The 25,644-nt window shown below is 40.0% G+C and overlaps 1 protein-coding gene across 8 annotated transcripts in view; it reads right to left on the bottom strand.

Annotated features, from left to right (window-relative positions):
• Positions 1–25,644, bottom strand: part of PPFIBP1 (PPFIA binding protein 1) — a 174,327-nt gene that overhangs the window by 51,909 nt on the left and 96,774 nt on the right. For all 8 annotated transcript variants that reach the window (XM_082851077.1, XM_082851072.1, XM_082851078.1 and 5 more), the window contains exons 3-4: positions 13,676–13,774; positions 8,631–8,836 (exon numbers count right to left, since the gene is read on the bottom strand). In XM_082851077.1, the coding sequence (XP_082707203.1) occupies positions 8,631–8,836; positions 13,676–13,739 (270 nt within the window). In that variant the 5' untranslated portion in view covers positions 13,740–13,774. The remainder of the gene's footprint in view (positions 1–8,630; positions 8,837–13,675; positions 13,775–25,644) is intronic.

Genomic DNA, 25,644 nt, shown 5'->3' with positions numbered 1-25,644 from the left:
CTTCAGAATAACTCTTTCTAGTTCAACTCATGACGCAACCCTACATTGACCATGTTCAGTCCAGCTGAAAGTTTAAGTCAAAATTGGAATCAACTGGAGGATTTCAACAATGTAATCGTCATCTAACGGTGTGTGGAAGGGCGGGAGTGTAGCACACCAGGGAGGGCAGGGCAGGAGATGCAGCTGGGCTGTAACAGTGATACTTTAATTTAATTAAGGAACCCATGGTGTTTGCCAGATTTTCCTGGCATAATGGAGGAAAAATGTCTACAAAGCTTGATTCCTCATAGAATTATAGAATCCTAGGGCCAGAAACCACACCCGAGAACGTGAACTGCCTGAACTCACGTGGCAGGTGCTACATGTAATATCAAGCACCATCTACTTCAGCCTTTGCCATCTAAGTAGGAGCTCTTCTTTTCATATAAACTTCCCCTTAATCATCAAATATAAATACACAATCAAGTAAAAAGATGTAATAAATGTTAACATCTTGCCTTATGTGGATCTCTTTTTTAAAATGTTTTTTTACAGAAAATTTCAAATATATATAAAAGTAAAGACTATAATGATGAAACCCTTTGTACTCATCACCCAGTTTCAATAGTTATTAATTCATGGCAGGTGGGAGTCTTCTGTCTGTTATTTTTGCTGAAAGTATCATGCTGTGTTTTCCTCTGATTTTCTTAGTTCTGTTGGTTTGCATTAGCCTACACTTGGCCCTCTTTTGTCCCCAACCTTCATTTTTGGTGTGTTGTTCTTTCCTGAGTTCTGTTGTCCTGTTAAAATCCAAGATCAACATACAAGCAGTGATTTGCCACAATTAAACTTATTTATAACATAGAACTCATTTTGAATATAACATTCCCAAATCAGAATGGTGAGTAACTAAATTAAAATAGGGAAAAGAAAATCAGTCCAATTTTATAAGGACAACAAATGTTAAGAAATAGTTGGACTAGTACTATCTCACACACACACACACACACACACACACACCCTCCTCATTCTCTCTCTCTCTCTCTCTCTCTCTCTCCACCCAGTAAATATATATAGTTTTAAAAACCGCCATGCTGGGCTTCCCTGGTGGCACAATGGTTGAGAGTCCGCTTGCCGATGCAGGGGACACGGGTTCATGCCCCGATCCGGGAAGATCCCACATGCCGTGGAGCGGCTGGGCCCGTGAGCCATGGCCGCTGAGCCTGCGTGTCTGGAGCCTGTGCTCCGCAACGGGAGAGGCCACAGCGGTGAGAGGCCTGTGCACTGCAAACAAAAAAAACCCCACAAAACTGCCATGCCTTTTTGATTTCATGATTCTGTTTCTTAAAATTCAGTATCAACAAAGGAAAGCGGGGGGTGGGGGGGAGTTCCCTGGTGGCCTAATGGTTAGGATTCCGGGCTTTCACCGCCATGGCCCGGGTTCAATACCTGGTTGAAGAACTGAGAATCCCGCAAGCTGCATGGTACAGCCAAAAAAAGAGAAAGAAAGAAAGAAAGAAAAGGGAATGTGCAGTTCACTCAAGCTCCTTCAATTAAATGCTATCTTTAGCTACCAAAAGACATATCTAATACAGGGTCTTTCATGTCCTAATCACAGTATTATATCTGTACCACCGCATGCAAACATTTATTGCCTGCTCTCCTAGGAGAGACTGGGGAAGAGGAGAGAGTGAGATAAGACTTGAATCTGTCAGCCACAAATATCACAGTCATATTTCACTTCGGCCCAACACCGCAGTAAGGCATCTCATACTCTTTTGTCCTAAGAGTCAAAGAACACTACACCAATAACGTTGGAAATCAAGCCACCAGGCAGAGGCGGTGCTCTGCTGCCCTGTCCTCGCACTTGATGTGGTATAATTAGGGTGGGGAGGCCTACCTCTGTGCTGTAAACAATCATCTCAGGGCAACACCGCTACCATTTGGGGCTAGTGGAGCATCCCCTCCAACCGGCCAGTGCCCCTGTGTACTATAGTACCTCTGACTCTGGGTCAGTCTTGCAAACAGCCTACTTATTTTTCCTTCCTAAATTTCTACTGCAGTTCAGAAGAACAACGTCTTCAGGAAGCCCTCTCTTTATTCCAAAATCTCAGCATCTCTGCTCAGAAAGAAGACCAAAAGGGGACATAAACCTCCCACACATTTCATCCCATCCCAAAAGCCCAATCATGACCCTCTCCCAGAAAGACATCAGTTTATTCAATGCTGTCAGAAAATACATCAAAGACTGAAACTCAGAATGAGCCTGAATATATTCTGTACTTTCCAAGTCAAGATTACAGATGTGGTCAAAATTAGACTATGGCTTTGAGGGTTTGTTTTTCTGGGTTTTAATTTTCACGGTGCTTGTTTCCCAGAGACAGAAAGTATCTTCTTAACTAAACAGTGCTCTGGAGCGAGAGAAACCACAGCAGTAGGCCAGCCTCTGAGGTGCATTACTCCAAAAATGTCACTACATCTGCAAGGCTGGGGAGAGCAGCAGACGCCAAGTGCTTTCATCTACCAGTCTTGTTAGAAGTACAGTGAGAGAGCTTCCCTTGGAGTATTTGTGCCACATTAAAATATTAATTGCCGAGATACAATGGCTATCCTGTTACACAGCTAGGGCACGCCAGCACCTCCCTCCTTCGCGCATCCACAGCCAATACAGGGTGAGGTTCGGCTGCTTTAGTGTCTCCTAAAGAGTTCTTTTAGACACTTTTCTTGAGGAGAGAAGATGGGCTGTACCCCTTCCTCGCCTTATTTTCACGCACATCACCATGCTGCTGAGGCTTCTGTAGCAGGGAGGGGGTACACAATGAGGCTGCAACATTATCCCGGTCACAGGGATACTCCAAAGTCCCCTGAGTCCCAGAAGGATGGAGAACAGGAGGTCCCGTAGGAACTAAGGCCCAGCTCCTATTCTAGGAGTGCACCATATTCATTCATTCACCCGTTACTCATTCCTCTGTTCATATTTATTAAAATCTAGCTATGTGACGGGATGCAGAGCTAGCGAAAGAACCTCTTCTACTTTGGGAAGGGGAACTTGAGATCAAGAAAAAATGCTGTCGCTATTTTTCTTGCCACTTATTCTTTCTTAACTCACTTTCATAAAAGAATAGAGGAATCTTTTTATTCAACCCCAACAACTACTGGTAGCCTGGGATTCCACTGAGAGCGCCTCTCTCGCTGTGCACACAGCCCTGGCCTCTCCTGATGGAGAATTCTGCTGACTTGGTCCATGTGCTTTCCTGTTTCTGTGGACCCTTTCCATGTGAGTTTTCCAGAAGCCTAAGGGAAAAACAGGTTTAACTTCAACCAGGACGTCTCAGTGAGACGTGGCATAACTCAGATAATTGTGACCACATATGGGATACAATCCTCGGATGCACCTTGTTTGCCAAGGCTTGAGAAAACATTCCCTGGAGGCACACAGGAAAAGAGAAGCTGGCCAGAGAGCAGCAGGGATCAGGGGATGGTGGGATGGGGACGGATTCTGTGGCTGAGGGTCAGGGACTCGGGAAGAACAGCCAGCAGCCCTGGAGACAACATACCCCGTGTCTGAACTCTTTAAATAAATTCTGAGTATTGTTATTTTTACAGAAACATTTAAACGAGGTACATTTAGGATTAATATTATCTTTCTTTTTAACATAGAGAAAAGGTAGAAATGCATTAGAATGAGTTAACAGGTCAGGAGCCAGTCACGAACACTTCATTTCCCCCATTTTATATGCTACTTATCTCATGGCTTATGGTGCCTGACTTGCAGTTTTTACCATCAGTATTTTCATTCACTTTGTTGAAAACTGTCTTTTTGTAATTTCTGGTGATTTTGAGACTGCTTCATAATTAAAAATGCCAAATGATCAGACACTTTGGGATTTCAGGATCTGGTGAAGGTCATGAACCTCAGCTCCATCTACTGGAAAAAGCATTGTAAGAATGTTCTAGGGCAATTCATCAAGTTAGCTCGAAAGTAAACAAAAACCACTTGTTTGGCTCAAACAATTAGACATATTTTTCTATTTGCTCTCTTAAACTCTGAACTGGATGAAGGACATAATTCTCCATTATTAATATTTGTGTTAACACACAACAGTTCACAATCAAAACAGAGAATTATACCTCAGTTATTGAACAAATATGTTGTATTCAATTGATTTTTTTTTTAACCACAGGAGACACACTTCCAAGTCCTAAAAGAAACTTATTCATTCCTAGAAGGCTATAGGTATAGCTACCTGATTAAAACAAATTCATTCTTGTAGATTTAATACCCTTCACTCTAACAGGCTACTAGTGTTACTATTTTCTTTTTTCTTATCCCGCTTCTGATCATATGAAACAATTGAACAGGCAGCAGAAATCAGCAGTGAAGGAATAACCTGCACCCTACAGGAAACCAGGGGATCTTCCTGGCTTGGGTAAAATAAGGGTTAGAAATTCAAATGCCCAGTTGCACTAATGAGTAGATTAGCATCAGTCAGTCAAGTACATGGACTCCCAAGTTGGCCGTCATTAAACATGAATGAAATCTTAATTACGTAACTAGTATCATTAATAAGTTTTTCTAAAATGTTGTGGAAGCTTCCCCATTGTCTGGGAAATATCTGTACTCTTTTATCAAAGAAGTAAACTGTAGAAATAATTTGTAACCTAACCTCCCTTGTAACTGGACTCAACCCTTTCTTTCCCTCATTGCAGAGGGTCCTGTTAAACGTTTCCCTTGCTCTCTACAATCCACTCTTCAGTATTACCTTTTTGACTAACCCTCCACCAGGCTCACCGACAAACACTCAACATACATTAGCTTGTGGGATCCTCATAACCCTGTGTGGCAGAAACTATCACTCCCATTTTACAGATCAGGAAACTGAGACAGACAGCTTAAGAAAATTTCCCCAAATCCTACAAGCTTCTAAGAGTCAGAGCCAACATTTAAAGTTCAAGTCTGCTGTCTCCGGAGCCAGTGTTTGTAACTGCCAATTTACAGCCCTGCCTTCTTTATCATTCATGGCTTTTTTACGACAGGATCTCATTTATTCGTTATTTTGATGATTATCCCATGTACAATACAATTCGTAGGATTCTGTGTTCCTCCAATTCTAAGATGCCATTAAATTTTATCAAATTATTAATTTTAAAATTTTTGATTAGAGTAAAGCACACATAAAACTTTACAATTTTGGGGCTTCCCTGGTGGCGCAGTGGTTGAGAGTCCACCTGCCGATGCAGGGGACGCAGGTTCGTGTCCCGGTCCGGGAGGATCCCACATGCCACGAAGCGTCTGGGCCCGTGGGCCATGGCCGCTGGGCCTGCGCGTCTGGAGCCCTGTGCTCCGCAACGGGAGGGGCCACGACAGTGAGAGGCCCGCGTACCGCAAAAAAAAAAAAAAAAAAAATTTACAATTTTAACCATGTTTACGTAGACAGTTCAGTGGCATTAAGTGCATTCACACTGTTGTGCAATCATCACCACCATCCATCTACAGAACTCTTTTCATCTTGCAGAACCGAAGCTGTGTACCCATCAAATATTAACTTCTCACTCCTCCCTACCCCAGCCCATGGCAACCACTATTCTATTTTCTGTCTCCATGAATTTATTTGACTACTCTAGGTACCTTATTATTTAAAGAAAGAAACAATCCCAGCTAAAACGTGTGTAATAGATACCTCTTTTAAGATCGTAAGACACATCACAACTTCTGACATATTAAAATGGGAGAAAGCTATACTATCAGCAAATCATTAAATTGCAAGCCTTAAGACCCTCCACCTATTGGATCTAAAATTAAAGTCTGCTACAGGGTAAGCTCTGACTATTCATGTCACACCTATGCCTTCATTATTCCAAACACTCATTCCCATTCTCCCCTTCTTGCTTTGGGCTTTGCCCTTTGCCATCTTTCTTCTTTTATTTTTTCATTTTCTACGTGCTTGAGAAAATACATGTAATTTGGAAGGATTGGGGTCCACGTGAGGGGACAGATACAAATCAGTCGGACTAATATAAATAAGTTTAACCCTCCAAAAACTTACCTCCCTGGACTCACATCTAGTTTTTTATTGTCATTTTTTGGATGAAAACTGAATCTTTGTAAGGTATGTAAAGTATTTGTCATTTTGTGGCTACTTAACTTTAAAATGTCAAATATTAAGATAGAGAGCAACCCAAAACACAAATTAACAAGCCATTATGCACCCAAAGAATAAATTTAACGCAATAAATAACCTCAGTTCATCCAAATGTATACGCCATTTTATCATTCGTGGAGCATCATTCATCACACATATAATTACTGACCACCTACTAAGCGCCAAGCATTGTTCTAGGCAACATCGATACACTTTTGGTTTGTTTTAAACATAGGCAAAAAGCTTTGATCCATGATGCTTCCATTCCAGTTGGAGAGACAGAAAATACACATAAATATGGCAAATACATATTGCGTAAGAAAGTGGTGAGTTTTAGAAAAAAATAAAGCAGGGAGATGTACTACGAAGGATAAATATGTGAAATTTTAGATAGGGTGGCCAGGAAAGGCCTCACTGAGAGCACAACTTTTAAAGGAGAATGCAAGAAAGCTAGCCATACATATCTGAGGAAAGCACTTTCCAGGCAGAGTGAACAGCCAGTGCAAAGGCCCTGAGGCCAGTCTCCCCAGCATGTTGTAGAATCAGTGAGGAATCTCATGTGCCTGAAGTGGAGTGAAAGAGGGGAAGTGCAATGAGACACTAGGTCAGAAAGCAGTGAGGAGTAAGTCCTAAAGGCCTTGCAATCCAGCAAGTACTTTGGCTTCTCTCAGTGAGCTGTGACTGTCACTGGAAGTTTCTGAAAAAGGTATGAATGACATGATTTAGGTTCAGATACCATCATCACCACTTTCAATCTTTTCCAGAAATACTGTAACAGAACAGATTGAGCACACATTAATGGCAAAGTTTTGGACACAAGTGAAAAATTCAGCCACAGTACTCTCAAGCTGTGGCTGCCATTGGCTGCCTCTGGAGGCTGGCTGGGAATGGGCTCCTCTACCAGCATAAGTTCCTTTCCTATTACGTGCTGAATGGTCAGGAAAACATGGAGTAAAGAAGGGGTGAGAGAGGAAGTAGAAATAGCCTAAGGAATATGCTAGGAAATGTCTGGTTTCAGAGCATGAAGCAATTCTCCAAAGAAATCAGCAAACCTGGATACTTAAATCTCTAGAGGAGAAACTTGCAGAGCAATTATAAAGTACAATAATGAGGCACTGTGTATTATAAAAAGTAAAATATCTCTAACTATCAAGGTTGCATAAATGCACCACCACTAAAAGATGGATCGTACTGTTTGTGCTTGAAATGGGAAGGTACAATATATTGGCCGGAAACGTAAGAAGGTCCAGCATGGGACTGGGTGGGAACACCGGTATTTGTGTCACATCACATGAAAATGCTTTAGTCGTAGGATGTACTTATTAAGGTGCCCAAAGCGAACACCTTACATTTCCACCACAGACCAAAAACAGATCTTGATTCTTTCATACAATTTTCATTAGCTTTTATATAAATATTGATACAATTAACTTCTAGGCTTATTCATGCATCTTCCTAAAAATTGAATATCCTTTAAATACTCACAAAATAAACACCTTTTCTACTTTCTCTTCTGAATATTTTTGTGATATTCTCTAGATTTTACGTGTTTAACACATACTAAAACCACGGTATTTACCACTATGTCCCGGGAAAGGGCAGATCTGCCGGATGCCTAGAAAGAGGCTCATTGTTCAGTGAATAAGAACACCATTTAAAGCCCAATCCACAGCTTAACTCATGCACTGGAATTGAAATGACTGCCACAACCACTAGATGGCACTTGACATCAACTACTGCTACCAACCTCCCTTGTTATTAGAAGTATCTATTCACTGCACTCCCTATTTTGAATTGCTATTGGGTCCTTTTACAGTAAACTTCCCAGTACTACCAGGAAAGCATCTATTAAGTGCAACTGTTCTTTCCCTCACAGGACTATTTGGTTTTAAGCCACAGCAGGTCATTCAAGCACAACTGAAAAGCTAGTCCACTTTTATGGGTAAAATCAGGTGACCAGCTGGCATTCATGAAATGTATACTAACAGCACTTTAAAAAAAACTATTCTGGGACTTCCCTGGTGGCACAGTGGTTAAGAATCCACCTACCAATGCAGGTGACAGGGGTTTGAGCCCTAGTCCAGGAAGATCCCACATGCCGCAGAGCAACTAAGCCTGTGCTCCACAACTACTGAGCCTGCACTCGAGCCCGCGAGCCACAGCTACTGAGCCTGCGCGCCTAGAGCCCGTGCTCTGCAACAAGAGAAGCCACCGCAAGTAGAAGCCCGCGCACCGCAACAAAGAGTAGCCCCCGCTCGCCGCAGCTAGAGAAAGCCCGCACACAGTAACGAAGGCCCAACGCAGCCAAGAATAAATTATATATATATAAAAAAAAAAAACTACCCTTAGGGTCAAAAGGGAATCAGAATCTCTTAAGGGATAAAATCAGGGCAAACCTATTGCCCTATGACTGTTTTTTCCTGTTCTGGTCAGCTATTCTACGTTCTAAATTTTGGAATAAGCCACAGAAGGTTCACCGTGCGGGACCTGTAACAAGCAGACATCTACCATTTGACTCTGCAGCCACTCGACGAGCGTTTCCGCCGTGGAGTCCGGGATCTGGCACCTCAAGCCTTCCTTCTCATCCGCTTCCATCATCTCTAACAACCCGCGCAGGTCTTCCACAAGGTGCAGAGCTCGCAAGCTTCCCATGAACGGGGAGGTAGGAGACTGGCAATCAAAAATCCCATTGGAATATTCCAGGGCCTTAGAACCTAGGTTTAAAAAAAAAATCATGGAGAGAGCAATTTATGTTGGATAATATACCAAAGCTGAAGGTGGCAAGCAAGTCTAGTCACAGTGAGGAATGACCAAACAAGGAACAGGGAAAAGAGAATTCAATCACGTAAACCTCTCCAAGGCACAGTCATTTGGTGAAATAATAAAAACCATGCAATTGATGATAAATACCAATGATCAAATATCTAACGGGGGGGCAGCTGTGTGGAGTAGTAAGAGCATGGTAGGCTTTGGGGTAAGATGTGCTGACCTCAAGGAAACAAGGGCTAAGATAAGGTAGCAGATCAGTTTGGGTAGAGCCATGTATTCCCCAAAATACAAATTTTAGAAACCATAAACTCTAAATGCCCTGGAAATAAGTTGCACATTGAGGTGGAAATTGCATAGCATAATTTCAAAGGTAAGAGGGCCAGCTCCCAGTTAACTGACCAGAATTTAATCTCTGAAGAACTTCAATAACTTCCATGTGTACATTTGTATATGCATGTGCATGTGTGTATAAACATTCCCCCCCACGATTTTGTTTGCAGCCTACTGTCAAATGCTCTTGATAACATCAGCTTGAAAACATAGTTTTACAGCCCTTTTTGTTTTCTATTACTTATTAGAGAAAACATTCTGCTACTTAAATCCATACAACTGACTCACAGCCCATTCTGAAAGCACCCATAAACACCTCTTCATCTCTTTGATTTTTATTTTCTGGTCTATCAGATATACATACCATCAAATATACATACTAACTTTCTACTTAAACTTCAACAGTTATGATATTTAGGCCATCACCTCACAAATTTGAAGGTCTTACGACTGATGAAACTTGTGAGCCAATGTGTAAGTTCTCTCTCCAGTTGGCCAGTTCTCACAATGGGGAAAGGAATTCTCTTTCAGCTGGTTCATTCCATTGATATTCCTAATACTGGACCACAAGATTTGAACCAAACATCTACCAAATTGTGTTGATGGTGACCACTGATATGCACAGTGGTAAACGCTAATGGAGCCACCTAACTGTCTCAATCAACCCCCTCAGGAAACCCTGTAAAGTTGAGATAAGAACTCAGAAAAAATAGAGGAGAGTATGTCAAGAGGAAGGAAGAACAGAAAAGCATCAAAACCCAGACAGACTATAATGTCCTATTCCAGCAGTTTTAAGTATTAGGATCATCTGATGATATCGTTAAAAAACACACGAGCCCATGGTAACCCTCTATTCTGTTCAGTCTCCATCACAAAACAAGGTGGGGAGAGGGGAGAGATATGTATTCAGAAAAATTCCCCAAATGTTTGTAGTCAGTTCTCCTCCTCTCCCTCTTACCTCAGCTGGAGAAATACTGATGGTAATTTCAAAATATAAATCCAGGTACTACCCACAAAGCTTTGACTGACTCAGTTTGAGGTGGGAGCTGGGGAATCTGGATTTTCTTAATAACTCTAATGTTGGTCCTGAAGCCCTGCCAGCGCTGAGGAACAAATACACCAATCTAGTGGAATATGTAAAATGTAATCGCTCAACTACTGTTCCAGAAATACCACTCTCCTTGACTAGAGGTTCACTAAAAGTGTAAGGTTACACGTAACCTCTGGTGAGAGCCTATAATCGGTTCTAGTTGTTGTATTTTCTGAAACTGTGACAGAGTAAATGGCTGAATAGTCCTTCAACTATTTAAAAGCATATATCATATAAAACAGATAAACAACAAGGACCTACGGTATAGCACGGGGAACTATATTCAATATCCTGTAATAATTGTAATGAAAATGAATCTGAAAAAAGAATATATATATGTATAACTGAATCACTCTGCTGTACACCTGAAACTAACACTGCAAATCAACTGTATTTCAATTTTTAAAAGGAAGTTAAAACATAAAACAAAATTTTAAATTAAAAAAATAAAAGCATATATTTGCTTGGCCAAAAAGTTCGTTCGGGTTTTCTGTACAATGGCTCTAATACCGCTTAGTTGTCTTTAACTTCGGAACAATTTTGTTAGATTGCATGTGACAGCTGTCATATCAGCGTGCATTGAATAAAAACATCAAAATTAGTGAACTTTTGTGTAGCCATTGAAGATGGAAGGAAAAAAGTAGCATTTTCGGCATGTTATGCTTTATTATTTCAAGAAAGGTAAAAACACAACTGAAATGCAAAAAAAAAAGATTTGTGCAGTGTATGGAGAAGGGGCTGTGACTATTAGAACGTGTCAAAAGTGGTTTCCGAAGTTTCGTGCTGGAGATTTCTTGCTGGACGATGCTCCACGGTCGGGCAGACCAGTTGAAGTTGACAGTGATCAAATCGAGACATTAATTGTGAACAACCAACGTTATACTACATGGGAGATAGCCCACATACTCAGAATATCCAAACCAAGCATTGAAAATCATTTGCAACAGCTTGGTTATGTGAACCGCTTTGATGTTTGGGTTCCACATAAGTTAAGCAAAAAAACCCTTCTTGACCATATTTCCACATGCGATTCTCTACTTAAACATAATGGAAACGTTCCATTTTTGAAACATATTGTGACGGGCGATGAAAAGTGGATACTGTACAATAATGTGGAACAGAAGAGATTGTGGGGCAAGCGAAATGAACCACCACCAACCAACACCAAAGGCCGGTCTTCATCCAAAGAAGGTGATATTGTGTATACGGTAGGATTGGAAGGGAGTCCTCTATCATGAGCTCCCTCCGGAAAACCAAACAATTAATTCCAACAAGTACTGCTCCAATTAGACCAACTGAAAGCAGCACTCGACGAAAAGCATCCGGAATTAGTCAACAGAAAACGCATAATCTTCCATCAGGATAACGCAAGACTGCATGTTTCTTTGACGACCAGGCAAAAACTGTTACAGCTTGGCTGGGAAGTTCTGAGTCATCTGCCGTATTCACCAGACATTGCACCTTCGGATTTCCATTTATTTTGATCTTTACAAAATTCTCTTAATGGAAAAAATTTCAATTCCCTGGCAGACTGTAAAAGGCACCTGGAACAGTTCTTTGCTCAAAAAGATTAAAAGTTTTGTGAAGACGGAATTATGGAGTTGCCTGAAAAATGGCAGAAGGTAGTGGAACAGAAGGGTGAATATGCTGTTCAATAAAGTTCTTGGTGAAAATGAAAAATGTGTCTTTTATTTTTACTTAAAAACTGAAGGAACATTTTGGCCAACCCAATATTATGCCCTGAGCAAGAATACACTTTTCTAGGTTAAACATAACCAGTTCCTTAGTTTGTTAAACTCTTCACCTTCACGCTTACCTTCTCTAGGTAAGTTTTCGTTTGCCAATGACACTTTGAAAATAATATTCTAAGAATCGAATACAGTACTCAAGGTGTGGTCTAATCTACAAAAGAGGTCCAATTGAAGTTGGGTCTCCAGGACATAGAAGTATAACAAAGGAGGTCAAACCCCACATGACACTCCCCTGAAGAGAAGAACCTCCTGAAGAGGAAAATACCTTTGATTTCTTCAAACCACCGAAGCAGAGTAGAGTCCAATTTGTGACCAGAAAAGTGAAGGAGCTGGGGCCAGGACAACTATATCCTGACCCTGGTAGCCGGTAGAGACCAACTGTACCCTGACCCTGACCGCCAGGTGTGTGCATGACAAGCCCACCCGAAGCCCATTCAGGCATCTCCTCATTGTAATTGGTTCCTAAATATATGAAAGTCCTCCTCTTGAGACAAAACACAAAATATGACATGAGACCTTAGGTAGCCACCACTCCTGGGGGACTGCGAGGGAGTGAAAAGGGCTCATCCGCTAGTCAATCCCCTCAGTTATGATGAGAAAACAAGGAGATGATAGTCGACTGCTTTTGCTCAGCTTCTATAATAGAGAATTGCTGAAGATTTTTTAAAAAGAAGATGATCAGATTGGCATTTTGGAAAAAAGATTCTGGTGGTCTGGAAAAGGATGGACTAGAGCAGGAAAGCAAGAGTGTCAGGGACATCAAGTGAGAGGGTTATTTAGATAAAGCAAGACAATGGTAGCACAGACAAGACAGATTTTAGAGAGGAGGGAATGGGAGAATTTGGTAGGAGGTAGAATTAATAGAATTTGATTAACTAAGTGGAGGAACATGTGGGAAGTGCCTAGCATGACTTAAACTTCTGCTTTAGGAAACTGTACGGATGGAGGACTATGAAATTAGCCAAGACAAAGACAACTAGAGGGGCTTCTGAGGACAGATAATGAGCTCAATGGGTTTTTTTGTTGTTGTTTGTTTTAACTTTTTATTGGAGTATAGTTGATTTACAATGTTGGGTTAGTTTCAGGTGTACGGCAAAGCGAATCAGTTATACATATATACACATAATGAGCTTAATGTTTTAAATGATGACACTAATGTGTCTACAAGACATTTCAGGGGAGTATCTGGTTGGCTGGTAGACATAGGGACCTGAAGAATAGCAAAGAATTGGAAACATAAGTAGATGTGAGAGTCATTGGTGGAAAAGTGAATGTGGAATTCAAGGGAAAAGATCAAAACACTCCTGAATACTGGGTAGAGCAGTATCCCTCCAAGTGCAGTCCACAGACTATCTGGATGAGAATCACCCTTATCCTGGATTAGAAGCCCAGGATGGTACTAGAATTTCTGACATTTTAAAATAAAATTTAAGAATAATTCTGGCAAAAATTGGAGAAGAGGAACAAAGATGAAACCATGGGGAACCTAAAGGCATTGGAGAGAGACAATAAATGAAAATATGGAAGTGGAGAGGTAATAAAAGAGTTGTAATAAAAAAGTCAAGAGAGCAAAGTAAATGTCATGATTACGTCTTTTAGAGGATGCAGATTACCTGCTATAATACCGTCCATCTGCTCCAACGCCGCAGCCAACATGTCACTTGCATCACTCATCATTTTGCTATTTGTCAAGGGCAAATTCCAACCTAGATCTGAAAAAATAATGATGTTATCATTACATCCTTAAATGACACATGCTTCCTGGCAGGTTTGATAATTCAACATCAAATTATAACTCCACCTAGCAGTCAAATACAGAGAATTTGTGAAGTATTAGAGCTGAATTAAATGAATCATTTAACAAACTATGACCATTCATCTGCCTACTGTACTGCAGGACCACATGCTATAACTGATCAGTTAATAAAATAAGCACAATACAGTTCTTGCACCCACGGTGTTTAAACTCCAGTAGGATGGTTTCCGCGCTATACTCTGTAGAGCTCTGGGTCTTTGTGAGGTCATCAGAGGTGGCTGTGGAACTTTGCTCAGGGCCATGAGGGATGCTGCATAGATAAGACTTGTTCTTTCTGCACCAGCCCCACCTAATCTCTGCTCTCTCAATTTTGCCTTTCCCCCCCACCCCCCCCCCCCCCCCCGCAATAGGGAATTACCGTAAGATCTGTCTAAGAAAATGGTTCAGGAACATATATAATAAGCACATACACATCTACTGGTATTTTGCAACATAACAATAGCTATCATGTACTGAGTGCCTACAGTGGTTCCGACACATTAATATAAATTATCCACAATTCTTTATCATGAGAAGAACCCTATAAAATGCATAAATTCCTCTTCATTTTATAAATTAGATCAAAGATGTTTGTTGATCTTCGCCTGTAAAGACAGCAAGTAAGTATAACAAAAACCAGTTTTTAAACTAGGTCTGTCTGATTTCCACTATAATATTAAATTTTTGTTTCTCTGATCCTATCTCACAGATAGGTTTAGGCTGAAATTGTGTCACAATCTACTCACTCTTTTACCAGTTAAAAAATAAACTGAAATTATCCTTGCAAAAAATTTGGTCATTAACAGGAAAAAGGTGAATTATGTGATTTTCAATATTAATTAATACATTTCAGGTACCAGCTAAGCACCCACATAAATTCTCCCAACAGGCCTAAGTAAGGCTCTTGCTACTTTGCAGATACTGTGGTGTAGCAAACGCCTGGGAAATAAAGGCTATGTTGCTTAATAGAAACCTTTGCCCTCTGTTTCCAAGTAACCAGGTCTTACCACTTTATTTTTGCAAACATATTTACAGTTCTGATAAACAGCTGCTTAGATCAGTTCTCTACTGTGCATTCACTCTAATAAAATGCCATTTAATCATTGTGAAATCTTACTTTGATTTTATAGTATTCATAGATTTCATCTAAGAATTTCCCAGAACTTTACTCCCTTCAGAAGGTATAAAATATCACTACCATTTTATGTAGAAATACTACAGCATAAAAATACCCAAGGCACGCATTTACAGTCACCCAGAAATCAGGGGGTTAATAAGCTAGGTTATGAACCTAGGAGTTCTCAAAAATCTACTTGCACATTTAGCTAGTGCACAGTCCAGAGAGGTGGGGCGCAAATTTAATGATCACGCTTCAGGGTGGAAACCTCAAAACATGAAAATTGAGAACACAAAGGATTAAGCCAAAGAGTGTATGGTCCTTGAATTTTATATCATTAAGTGGCTTACATTCCCTTTCATTTTAAAAGATGAACTTCAAAGAGCTCTAGATAGTATCTAGATAGATACTATATATATATAAAAGAGAGACAGACAGACACATGCCAGGCTCAGCTATAAACACGGGGAATGCTGATAAAATAAAATAATGCTCACTTTAGAAAAGCTCTCATCACCTCACTAACTTAGGAAAACAAATATTCGTCTTTGTTGGCAACTATAATTTGTGTAGAGCAGGAACACTTTTCCAAGAAAGACAGGTAATTATCTATTTCTTCTCTATTCTGTTAAATGTACCTTTCAAATTCTATGACGTGGAGGTATGAGAACTTAGGCCATGCTTTTCAAAATGGTGGTGAAGAACCAATTTTTAAAAAAATTTCCAGTTTGTTAGAGACCAAGTCTTTGTTTAATACAATAAAATACGACAACAACATTATTAAAGTGTTATAGAAGTTTATAAATGCTTACTCTCAATCTCTATGCTTATCACATAGCATCCTACATGTAACAGTAAGGACAAGACAGACAGTAAACACAATTAATAAATATGTATGTAATATGGCAAAGGTGGTAGGTGCTAAAGGAGAAAAATCGAGCAGTTATCCTCAGGAGATCAGAGGGTCAGGAATTTGGAGAGGTTTGCAAATTAAACAGGGTGGTCAGGAAGAATGGCAGATTCAAAGACTTCTTTAATAAATAAAAATTAGTTAAATATAGGTGGTAGTTCAGTGGTATTCCAAGTGTAGAATTCTTACAAATTGATTAAAAAAATGGGAGAGGTGAAGTCATGAACAGACATATAACAGAAGAGGAAACACTTTCAGCCAATAAAAATATGAAGAGATGCTTAATGTTATTTATGGTCAAGAAATTTAAGATAACTATGTGATACCGTTTTATACCCAGTCAGCTGGCAAAAAAATTGGAGAGTACCAAGTACTGTAAAAGGAGGTGAATGCACAGAATCTCTTACAGAATGGTAATGGGAATGTAAAATGGGCTAAAATTAAACATGTACATTCATTTTCAATCTAGCAATATTTACCCCAAGGTATATAACCATGAGCAATACACAAATGTTCACAGTAGGACTTGTCACAAGGACAAAAACGTGAAAACAACCCAAATGTCCATCAATGTGAGAGGAGATGAATAAACTGGTATATTTACACAATGTAACTGCATACAGTTTTCAAAATAAACTAAAACAATGCACATGTAGTTTGGACAAATCTATGCAATATAAAGGCAAATAAAAAAGTAAGTCTCTGGTTAATTCAGCAAGACTTTTTATAAAGTTAAAAACAATTAAATACAAATATATAAATACATACACATAGATTAGAAATACATATAGATTCAATATAACTATACACAAAGAAAAGAGGGAACGATAATACACAATTCAGGATGATGGCTGCCTTAAGCCAGGGATGTAGAGGGACAGAATGGGAAAAAGCGTTGCAAAGTTAAATGAAGGTTACTGTCAAGTTTCTGAATTAGGGATGGACTCAAAAGTTATTATTACACTATTAAAAATGACTAAATGGGAATTCCAGTTCTGATAATAGTGGAATAGATTGTATTGGACTTACTGTCCCACAAATAGCAATACAAAACACTGGATGACATATAAAACAATTTTAAAGAAATTGGAGAGTGATCAAAAGCAGGTAGAAACTATGAGGAATTCAGCTCTTGAGTAAAGGGAACCATAATGAGTGATATTCACATTTATATATCTTTTCACTTGTGGGCACTCCCCCGTCCACATGATGCAGAGTGGTTAGGGCTTATGAAAAAAATCACAGTCTTAATGGCTCGGTGGATAAAAGGGGGTAAAGTTCTTACCTTATGCACAAAGGTGTTTAATACTAATTCATAGCAGGCTGTGATAATAATATATAATATAATCCATTAAAACTATAAAATAAAAAGACAAAGTAAAAAGCCAATTGAGTTGATGAAATAGACTACTAATAAAATCCTCATTTAATCCAAAAGAAGGCAGTAAAGGTGGAACAATGAAGAGACGGGAGAAAAAGAAATCAAATGGCAAATGGTAGATAAACTCAATCATATAATTTACCATTACATTAAATATGAATGGAATAAACATTAATAAAAGCCAGAGATTGTCAGACTGGTTAAATCCAAAGACACAGTAAGCCTGGGAAAGGAGGAGTGGCTATATTAATATAAGAAAAATGACTTCCAATCAACAAGTGTTACTAGAAAGAAAGAGGGGTATTTTATAATAAGAGTCAATTCATCAGGAAGTCCTAACAATCACAAAAGTTTTTGCAACTAATAACAGAGCTTCAAATGACATGAGGCAAAATCTGACACAATTAAGGGAGAATTACACAAATTCTGTCCATTTATATTTAACGTAATTGTTGATATGGTTGGATTTAAGTCTACTGCCCTGCCACTGTTTTCCTGTTTGTCCCGTCTTTCATTTGTTCCTCCTTTTCAACCTTCTTTTAGAATGACAGACAAGGCAGGAAAAAATTCAGGTAATAATATAGATGTTAGCAACACTATCAACCGTCTTGACCTAATTGAATTTATAGAACAAAACATCCAAATGCAGGGACTTCCCCAGTGGTCCAGTGGTTAAGAATCCGCCTTCCAATGCAGGGGACGCGGGTTCGATCCCCGGTTGGGGAACTAAGATCCCACATGCCGCAGGGCAACTAAGCCCGCGCTCTAGAGCCTGCAAGCCACAACTAGAGAGAAGCCCACGCACTGCAACTAAGACCCAACGCAGCTAAATAAATGAACAAATATTTAAAAAAAAATCCAAATGCAGAACATACATTCTTTTCAATCCACTTGTTATATTCACCAGGACAGGCCATGCAGGTATGCAAGGCCACAAAATAAGTCTCAATAAACTCGAAATGGGCATTAAAGGACTATATAGAAGAGTAAGAACAGCAACCTGAAGTGGTAAAGCACTAATGCTAAGAATAGAGCTTCCATATTTATCAAAAGTCTGACTTGCCCATGGCTTAAGCTACTGTAGAGGCAGCCTCACTTCGTGAGCATCTGTGTTAATAAGGCAATGTCAATTTTCACGCCTGGGTCAAAGTATTTTTAAAGGCTAAATAAAAGGGTTCAGAAAATCCCATGCTCTATATTTTCCTATATCCTCAGAAACATTTCTGAGAGGAAGATTCCCCTGGGCATTCTCACATACTTAATATTGATACAATGGAATATTACTCTAATACAATGGAAGAGTACTCCACAATGAAAAAGACTGATACATACAACATTATGTTGAGCCAAAGAAGTCAGGCATAAATGACTACGTACTATGTGATTCCTTTCATGTGAAATCCAAAAATAGGTAAACTATGGTGACAGAAAGTAGGAATTACTTGCAGGAAGTGGTGAATGATTGAAGGAGATACTGGGGACTTTCTGTTCAATATCCTGATGGAGGTGTTGGTTATACAAGTTTATACATTTATCAAAACTCATCAAATACATTTAAGATGTGTTCATTTCACTGTATGTTTCACCTCAAATTTTAAAAATTAGGATTGAAAATGGTTGTTAGAAATAAAACAATATTTTTAAAGGAACCAAATAAAAAAGTGGATGAATATAAGTAGGCTATGCATGGCCTTATAATGATAATATATCATGAATAAAGGATAATGAATAATCCAATTATATTCACCTAAGACCCCAAATAAAACTCAGAATAACCAGTTTCTTTTGTTCTAATTCTTTGCTTACCCAGAAAGCTACTGATTACAATTTCATCTTTTAGGTGGTCAAAACCATTTAGAAGGTAAAAACTTTATCATCCGAGAATTCTCACACGATACCAGATTTATTTCTGGATTGTAAATAGCTACAATGGCTTGCTGAAGGGAAAGGCACCAGAAAATACAACTACCAACAACAACAAAGGAATGGGGTTTGCAAGGTTGTAGTTCAAACTGGAGAAAACCCTGATTTGTTTCAGAGATCAGCTCTGCTTGCAAGAATCCTCAGTTTAGTGGTTTCCTATTCGGATGGTTTAAGAAAAAGAAGTTAAGAAAAGCCTTGGAAAAGCAGTCTCCTGGAGGTAACATTCATATTTTATAGTATGGGTTTTTAAAAAAAATGTAAAAGCATATTTTGAATACATTTCAAGCTTGGCCAGGATCCATTTAGAGCAGATTTGAATAAGGTAAAATACCAGGGAATGTTTCAGCAATGGGTGTGGTGGCTGAAGCATTGGCAGAAAACCATACTTTTTACAGGGTTGCTGACTAACTGATGTTTCAGGTCAGGCCTGCTGCCCAGTCTCTCTGGAAGGAAGGGAAGGAAAGGAGGGAAAGAAGGAAGGAAGGGAGGGACGGAGGGAGGAAGGAAGGAAGGAAGGTTGTAAGAAAATTAGAAAGTCTGTTTCTAAACTTTGGTGAGAATGACATTTGTCCTAACTTTCTCAGCTTTCCTTAGGTAAAATGTTTTAAGTTTGAAAGAGAACTTCGAATTCCATGCTTAGAGATGGATACTAAGACGCTTAAAAGGAGAAATCCCTTCAGTGAAAGAATGTTTACACATGTTCAGCTAGGCTGGTGGAGCATCAAGTTATTACTTGGTCATTATGAAAACAAAACAGTTTCATATAAATTACCCACAGATCTCTCACCAATTTTTTCCCCCAAGATGCTCACTAGGGACGTCAATCATTACGAGATGATTTCCCATGTAGGCAGCGATACAATCTTAGCAAAGCAATGCCTTGAAAACTGGAGTAGGAAGGACTGTGGAGTGGTGCTCAAGGTGTGGGGCCTGATCTGCCGCAGCCTCAGCATCCCCTGTGAGCTGGCTCAGATGTAAATCCTTGGGCCAAGATCTACTGAGTCAGAAAGTCTAGAGGCAGGGTTTGTACGAGCTGCCACGGGATTCTGACACGCACTCGGTCACTGCGCTAGAGCACAAGAGGCCCTCTTTCCTCTCCGGACAGCGAGCCCCACCCAGAGGAGTTGCGAACTGCCTACCAAGGGAAACAAGGGCACAGCTCCTCTCCCCAGCTCCTGCTTCTACTTTTGATCTAAAAATAACAGCTCTGAAGAAGCAATTCAGGTTTTAACCTGAAAAAATATCTCTCCCTTTAAACTTCAACTACTCAGTCATTTTGTCTGGAACTTTTTAATATTCTTATGCAATCCTCCTCGCTTTCTGGTTCTCTGCTATGTATCTGTCATCACGTATTTCCTCCTCCACACTGTATTAGTCCAAATCCTTTCACCTGCAGTCTTCTCTAACATCCCTAGAAAATTAATTCAGAATCACCTGAAAAGGGCAACATGGTAAGACATCGGGGTCGAGGGGGCAGGGGAAGTGTTGAAAAGAGTGGGGATGTTGGCAGCAGGGGTGACATCTAATGTCACAACACACATGTAAAAAGTTTGTCAAGCTGTAAAAATAAGTATAATATTGATGCTATAACTGGAAATTTGAACACCATGTATTTGACAATATTAAGGAATTATTTTAATGTTTATGTAATAACAGAGAGGAGCAAAATATTAATGGATGAAACGGTATGACACCTGGAATTTGCTTTAAAATAATAAAGGAGAAGGGAATAACAGTAAAGATATAGATGAAACAAGATTAGCCACGATTTGATAACTGTTGAGATGAGTGATAAGTACATAGGGTAACACTATACTATTCTGTCTACATTTTTATATATTTGAGATTTTCCATAATAAAATATTTAAACTTTTTCATCCATATCTTCAGACAATAGGATTTGCAAACACCCTTGACCCTGATATAATTGGCTTAAATATTTTATTTTTCTATCATAACCTCAAGCATACCAAGGGCTCACAAATATTTACAAACCAAATAAGAAAGTACTTGTTATTTTAACCACCTGCATAAACACAAACATATGCTCAGAAAATGGAAGAGCCTCTCACAGAGGGATGTAAGGCAGAGCATAAAAGAGGGCATGTTAATGACCGTGTATTAGAAAGAGTTACTTCTGCTCACAAAAATGAAGAGCCACAAAAGATGGTTAAATATTCAAATAAATGAAGCAGCAAAGAAAATAGGCTAAAATAAAAGGAAACGAACCTTTTGGCTCTATGCTATTGTTATGTAGGAATGATAACAAGAAGGGAGTTGATTTTTTTTTTAACATCTTTATTGGAATATACTTGCTTTACAATGGTGTGTTAGTTTCTGCTTTACAACAAATGAATCAGTTATACATATACATATGTTCCCATATCTCTTCCCTCTTGCGTCTCCCTCCCTCCCACCCTCCCTATCCCACCCCTCCAGGCGATCACAGAGCACCCAGCTGATCTCCCTGTGCTATGCGGCTGCTTCCCACTAGCTATCTACCTTACGTCTGGTAGTGTATATATGTCCATGCCTCTCTCTCACTTTGTCACAGCTGTGACAAAGGGAGTTGATTTTTAAAGTTCATCACAATAAGCCAAGATCTTTTACTTCTTGAATAAAAGGATGTTGCTGCTATTTGAAAAACTGATGTGTATTAAATGTCAGTAAATCTGAAGATCTAGCGATACATGGAAAGGATGGCCCATTTCCCTCTACCTACTATTATTAGCTATTATGATGACTGCACGAAATTATGGATTTGCCCAAGGTCATTCAAGAAGTAAGATTTCAGTCCAAAACCCAAGTATGCCTCTCACTCAATTCAACAGGTATTTATCAAACAGCTATTATGCCCTGACCAGGACCACCAACTTTGACCAGGACCACCTATCTCATATGCTTCTAGTCCCAATTATACACCACCCCCAGGACACCCACCCCTGCCTGCCCCTCACACTGCACAGCATACCCTTCTCTGAACACACCCTGCTCTCTTACCTCTGTGTTGTCACTTCTCTCCTTGCACCACCCCTTCTAAGCCCGGGGACACATACTTTCAAGACAGCTCAGGCATCCTTTCCATCCATCCACACACTTTCAAGACAGCTCAGGCATCCTTGGGCCCTCCCGGAGCATCCTGAGTATGACTTCATGAGACCCCTAATTTTACAGTATCTGTCTCCTTGACTGCGCTGTGAGCTCCTTGATAATAGAGACTGTATTTCTGATCTCTGCATCCCCAGTGTCTCATGTGGTGGACATCAAATGCTTGCAGCACAAATGCATATGCCCCGGGAGCTCCTCAAACATGCACACTGTCATGTCATAACTATTCTTGCTCCTATACTCCCTGTTTTGGCAAATAGTGTGAGCTTCCTCTTAGCTGCACAGGCCAGAAACCTATCTTCTCACCTTAACTTTTAAGATAAATTTGATCACTGCTATCACCCTTGCTAGCTACAATCTCATAAAATGAATTTTCATGCTCTTCAAGAGGTTGGTGAACCAAATTCATTGTGCTACTCCGGAATGATGTTATTACTCCTATGAATTTGCAAACTTAGTTCCCGATATGATGCAGAAGCATCAGGGGGCCTGAGCAGGTTTCAACTTCTAATTTTTCTAACCTACTCTAACCTCTTCTTTTTAGGTCTTATAACCTGAGGACTCATCTCTCTCCTATTTTCCCACCCAGGGCTACCAACCTAGTCTTCGTTGGCTAAGAGATAAGCAGTTCTGGGATATGTGAGACCCAGAATTGCACCCCTAAGGAGGGCAGGGCTGGGTAACAGCTCCTCTAAGCTCTGAAAGGGAGGGATTGGGCAAGGTGCCTATATATAAGCACCCTCTAAAGGAATATGTTATAAACCCCTAAGATTAAAAGGTAGTGAAAAAGTTTAGTAGACTATAATCAACATTTATTTTAATAAAATAGAAGACATCAGAACATCTCACAAGAAATAAAAGTATTATTTGTGAAACTTTTGATTTGGTTTTATGTATATACCTGCCTGCAACAAATACTGACTGAAGGCCTACCATGTGCCAGGTCCTGGAGGCAGAACAGTGGAAAAGACAAGCAAAAAAGGCAAGTCACTCTGCCTTTAGGGAGCTGACATTCCAGTTGTTTCAGCGCACACATGCGCACTCGTGCATGCGTGCACGCATGTATGTGTGTGTGTGTGTGTGCGCGTCTGTAAGGACATGCATGCATATGGACTGCATCATGATGTAAGAAAGTGTATCTTACACTGGGTCAAAAACATCTGAAAATTACTTCTTTCTCTAAAGTGGTGCTATTTAAAACATGGTCTATGGGGCTTCCCTGGTGGCACAGTGGTTGAGAGTCCGCCTGCCGATGCAGGGGACACGGGTTCATGCCCCGATCTGGGAAGATCCTACATGCCGCGGAGCGGCTGGGCCCATGAGCCATGGCCGCTGAGCCTGTGCGTCCAAAGCCTGTGCTCCACAACGGGAGAGGCCACAACAGTGAGAGGCCCGCGTACCGCAAAAAAAAAAGAAAAAAAAAACCAAACATGGCCTATGAACTGCTGCTAGTTCACCAACTGTTATTGGTCTACTATGAGATAAGTATAGAAATTGAGAATAAGCATTCAGAAAATTTTATAGCAACTTGACCTTGCTGTGATATCCAATTACATGATAATTTTGCTGCCAAACCCAATTATTTTAAAATTGAATTTTACAAAAAAGAATCCATGCTGGATTGGAATAAGAAAAAAAAAACAAAAAAAACAACCTAGTCCTTCACCAGAGATGGTTGGAGAAGCACTGCTCTGGAGGACACACTGGGTGGGGTTCTGGGGAACAGGTGTGTACATGGTACTTTAAATGGGAACTGCAGCCACGGAGCACAGACAGAAGGGGTGACACATGCGCAAGAGAACCCCAACAAGTGGGGAGTACAGTTCAGGTTTATTCTTTTTCCATACATGTCAAATGATGACAATAATTAAATGGAAAGTAGAAAAGCGTTAGCACTGACAATGATGATATATGGCTAAGTTCAGAAGAAGTGAAACAAAGAACATTTGTATTAAATTAACATCAGTGGTAGTCACACATAGGCATACCTCGTTTTAATTTGCTTCACTTTATTGTGCTTCGCAGATAGCAGTAGCTTTGTATTTTTTTTTTTACGAATTGAAGGTTTGTGGCACCCCAGTGTCGAGCAAGTCTATCAGTGCCATTTTTCCAACGGCATTTGCTCACTTCATGTTTCTGTGTAACATTTTGGTAATTCTAGCAATATTTCAAAACTTTTCTAATTACTGTTATATTTGTTATGGTGATCTGTGATCAGTGATCTCTGATGTTACTACTGCAATTGCTGTGGGGCACCATGAACAGCATCCGTGTAAGATGGAGAACTTAACAGATAAATGTTGTGCGTGTTCTGATTGCTCCACTGACTGGCCTTTCCCCCGTCTCTCTCTTCTCGTTGGGCCTCCCTATTTCCTGAGACACAACAATATTGGAATCAGGCCAGTTAATAACCCTACAGTGACCTCTAAGTGTGCATGAAAAGAAGAGTTGCACATCTCTCCCTTTAAATCAAGAGCTAGAAATGAGCTCAGTGAGGAAGGCATGTTGAAAGCGGAGGTAGGCTGAAAGCTAGGCCTCTTGTGCCAAACAGTTAGCCAAGTTGCGAATGCAAAGGAAAACTTCCTAAAGGAAATTAAAAGTGCTACTCCAGTGAACACATGATGATAAGAAAGTGAAACAGCCTTATTGCTGATATGGAGAAAGTGGCAGTGGTCTGGATAGAAGATCAAGCCAGCCACAACATTCCCTTAAGCCAAAGCCTCATCCAGAGCATGACCCTAACTCTCTTCAGTTCTGTGAAGGCTGAGAGAGGTGAGGAAGCTGCAGAATTTGAGTCTGAAGTTAGCGGAGGTTGAAGGAAAGGAGCCCTCTCTATAACGTAACAGCGCAAGGAGAAGCAGCAAGTGCTGACATAGAAGCTGCAGCAAGTTATCCAGAAGATCTAGCTCAGATAATTCATGAAGGTGGCTACACTAAACAACAGATTTTCAATGTAGATGAAAGAGCTTTCTATTAGAAAAAGATGCCATATACAACTTTCATTGCTAGAGAGAAGAAGTCAATGTCTGGCTTCAAAGCTTCAAATAACAGACTGACTCTTTTTTTAGGTGCTAAAGCAGTTGGTGACTTTAAGTGGAAGCTAATGTCCATCTATCATTCTGAAAATCCTAGGGTCTGTCAGAATTATGCTAATATCAACTCTGCCTGGGCTCTATCAATGAAACAACAAAGTCTGTGACAGCACATCTACATATGGCATAAGTTTACTGAATATTCTAAGCTCACTCTTGAGATCTACTGCTCAGAAAAAAAGATTCCTTTCGAAATATTACTGTTCACTGACAGTGCACCTGGTCACCCAAGAACTCCGATGGAGATGTACAATGA

The sequence above is a fragment of the Leucopleurus acutus genome (assembly GCF_964270905.1).
Source record: "Leucopleurus acutus genome assembly, chromosome: 11".
In the NCBI taxonomy this organism is placed as follows: Eukaryota; Metazoa; Chordata; class Mammalia; order Artiodactyla; family Delphinidae; genus Leucopleurus; species Leucopleurus acutus.
Note: the sequence above shows the minus strand (reverse complement) of the source record. Positions and strands in the feature narration are given on the sequence as shown.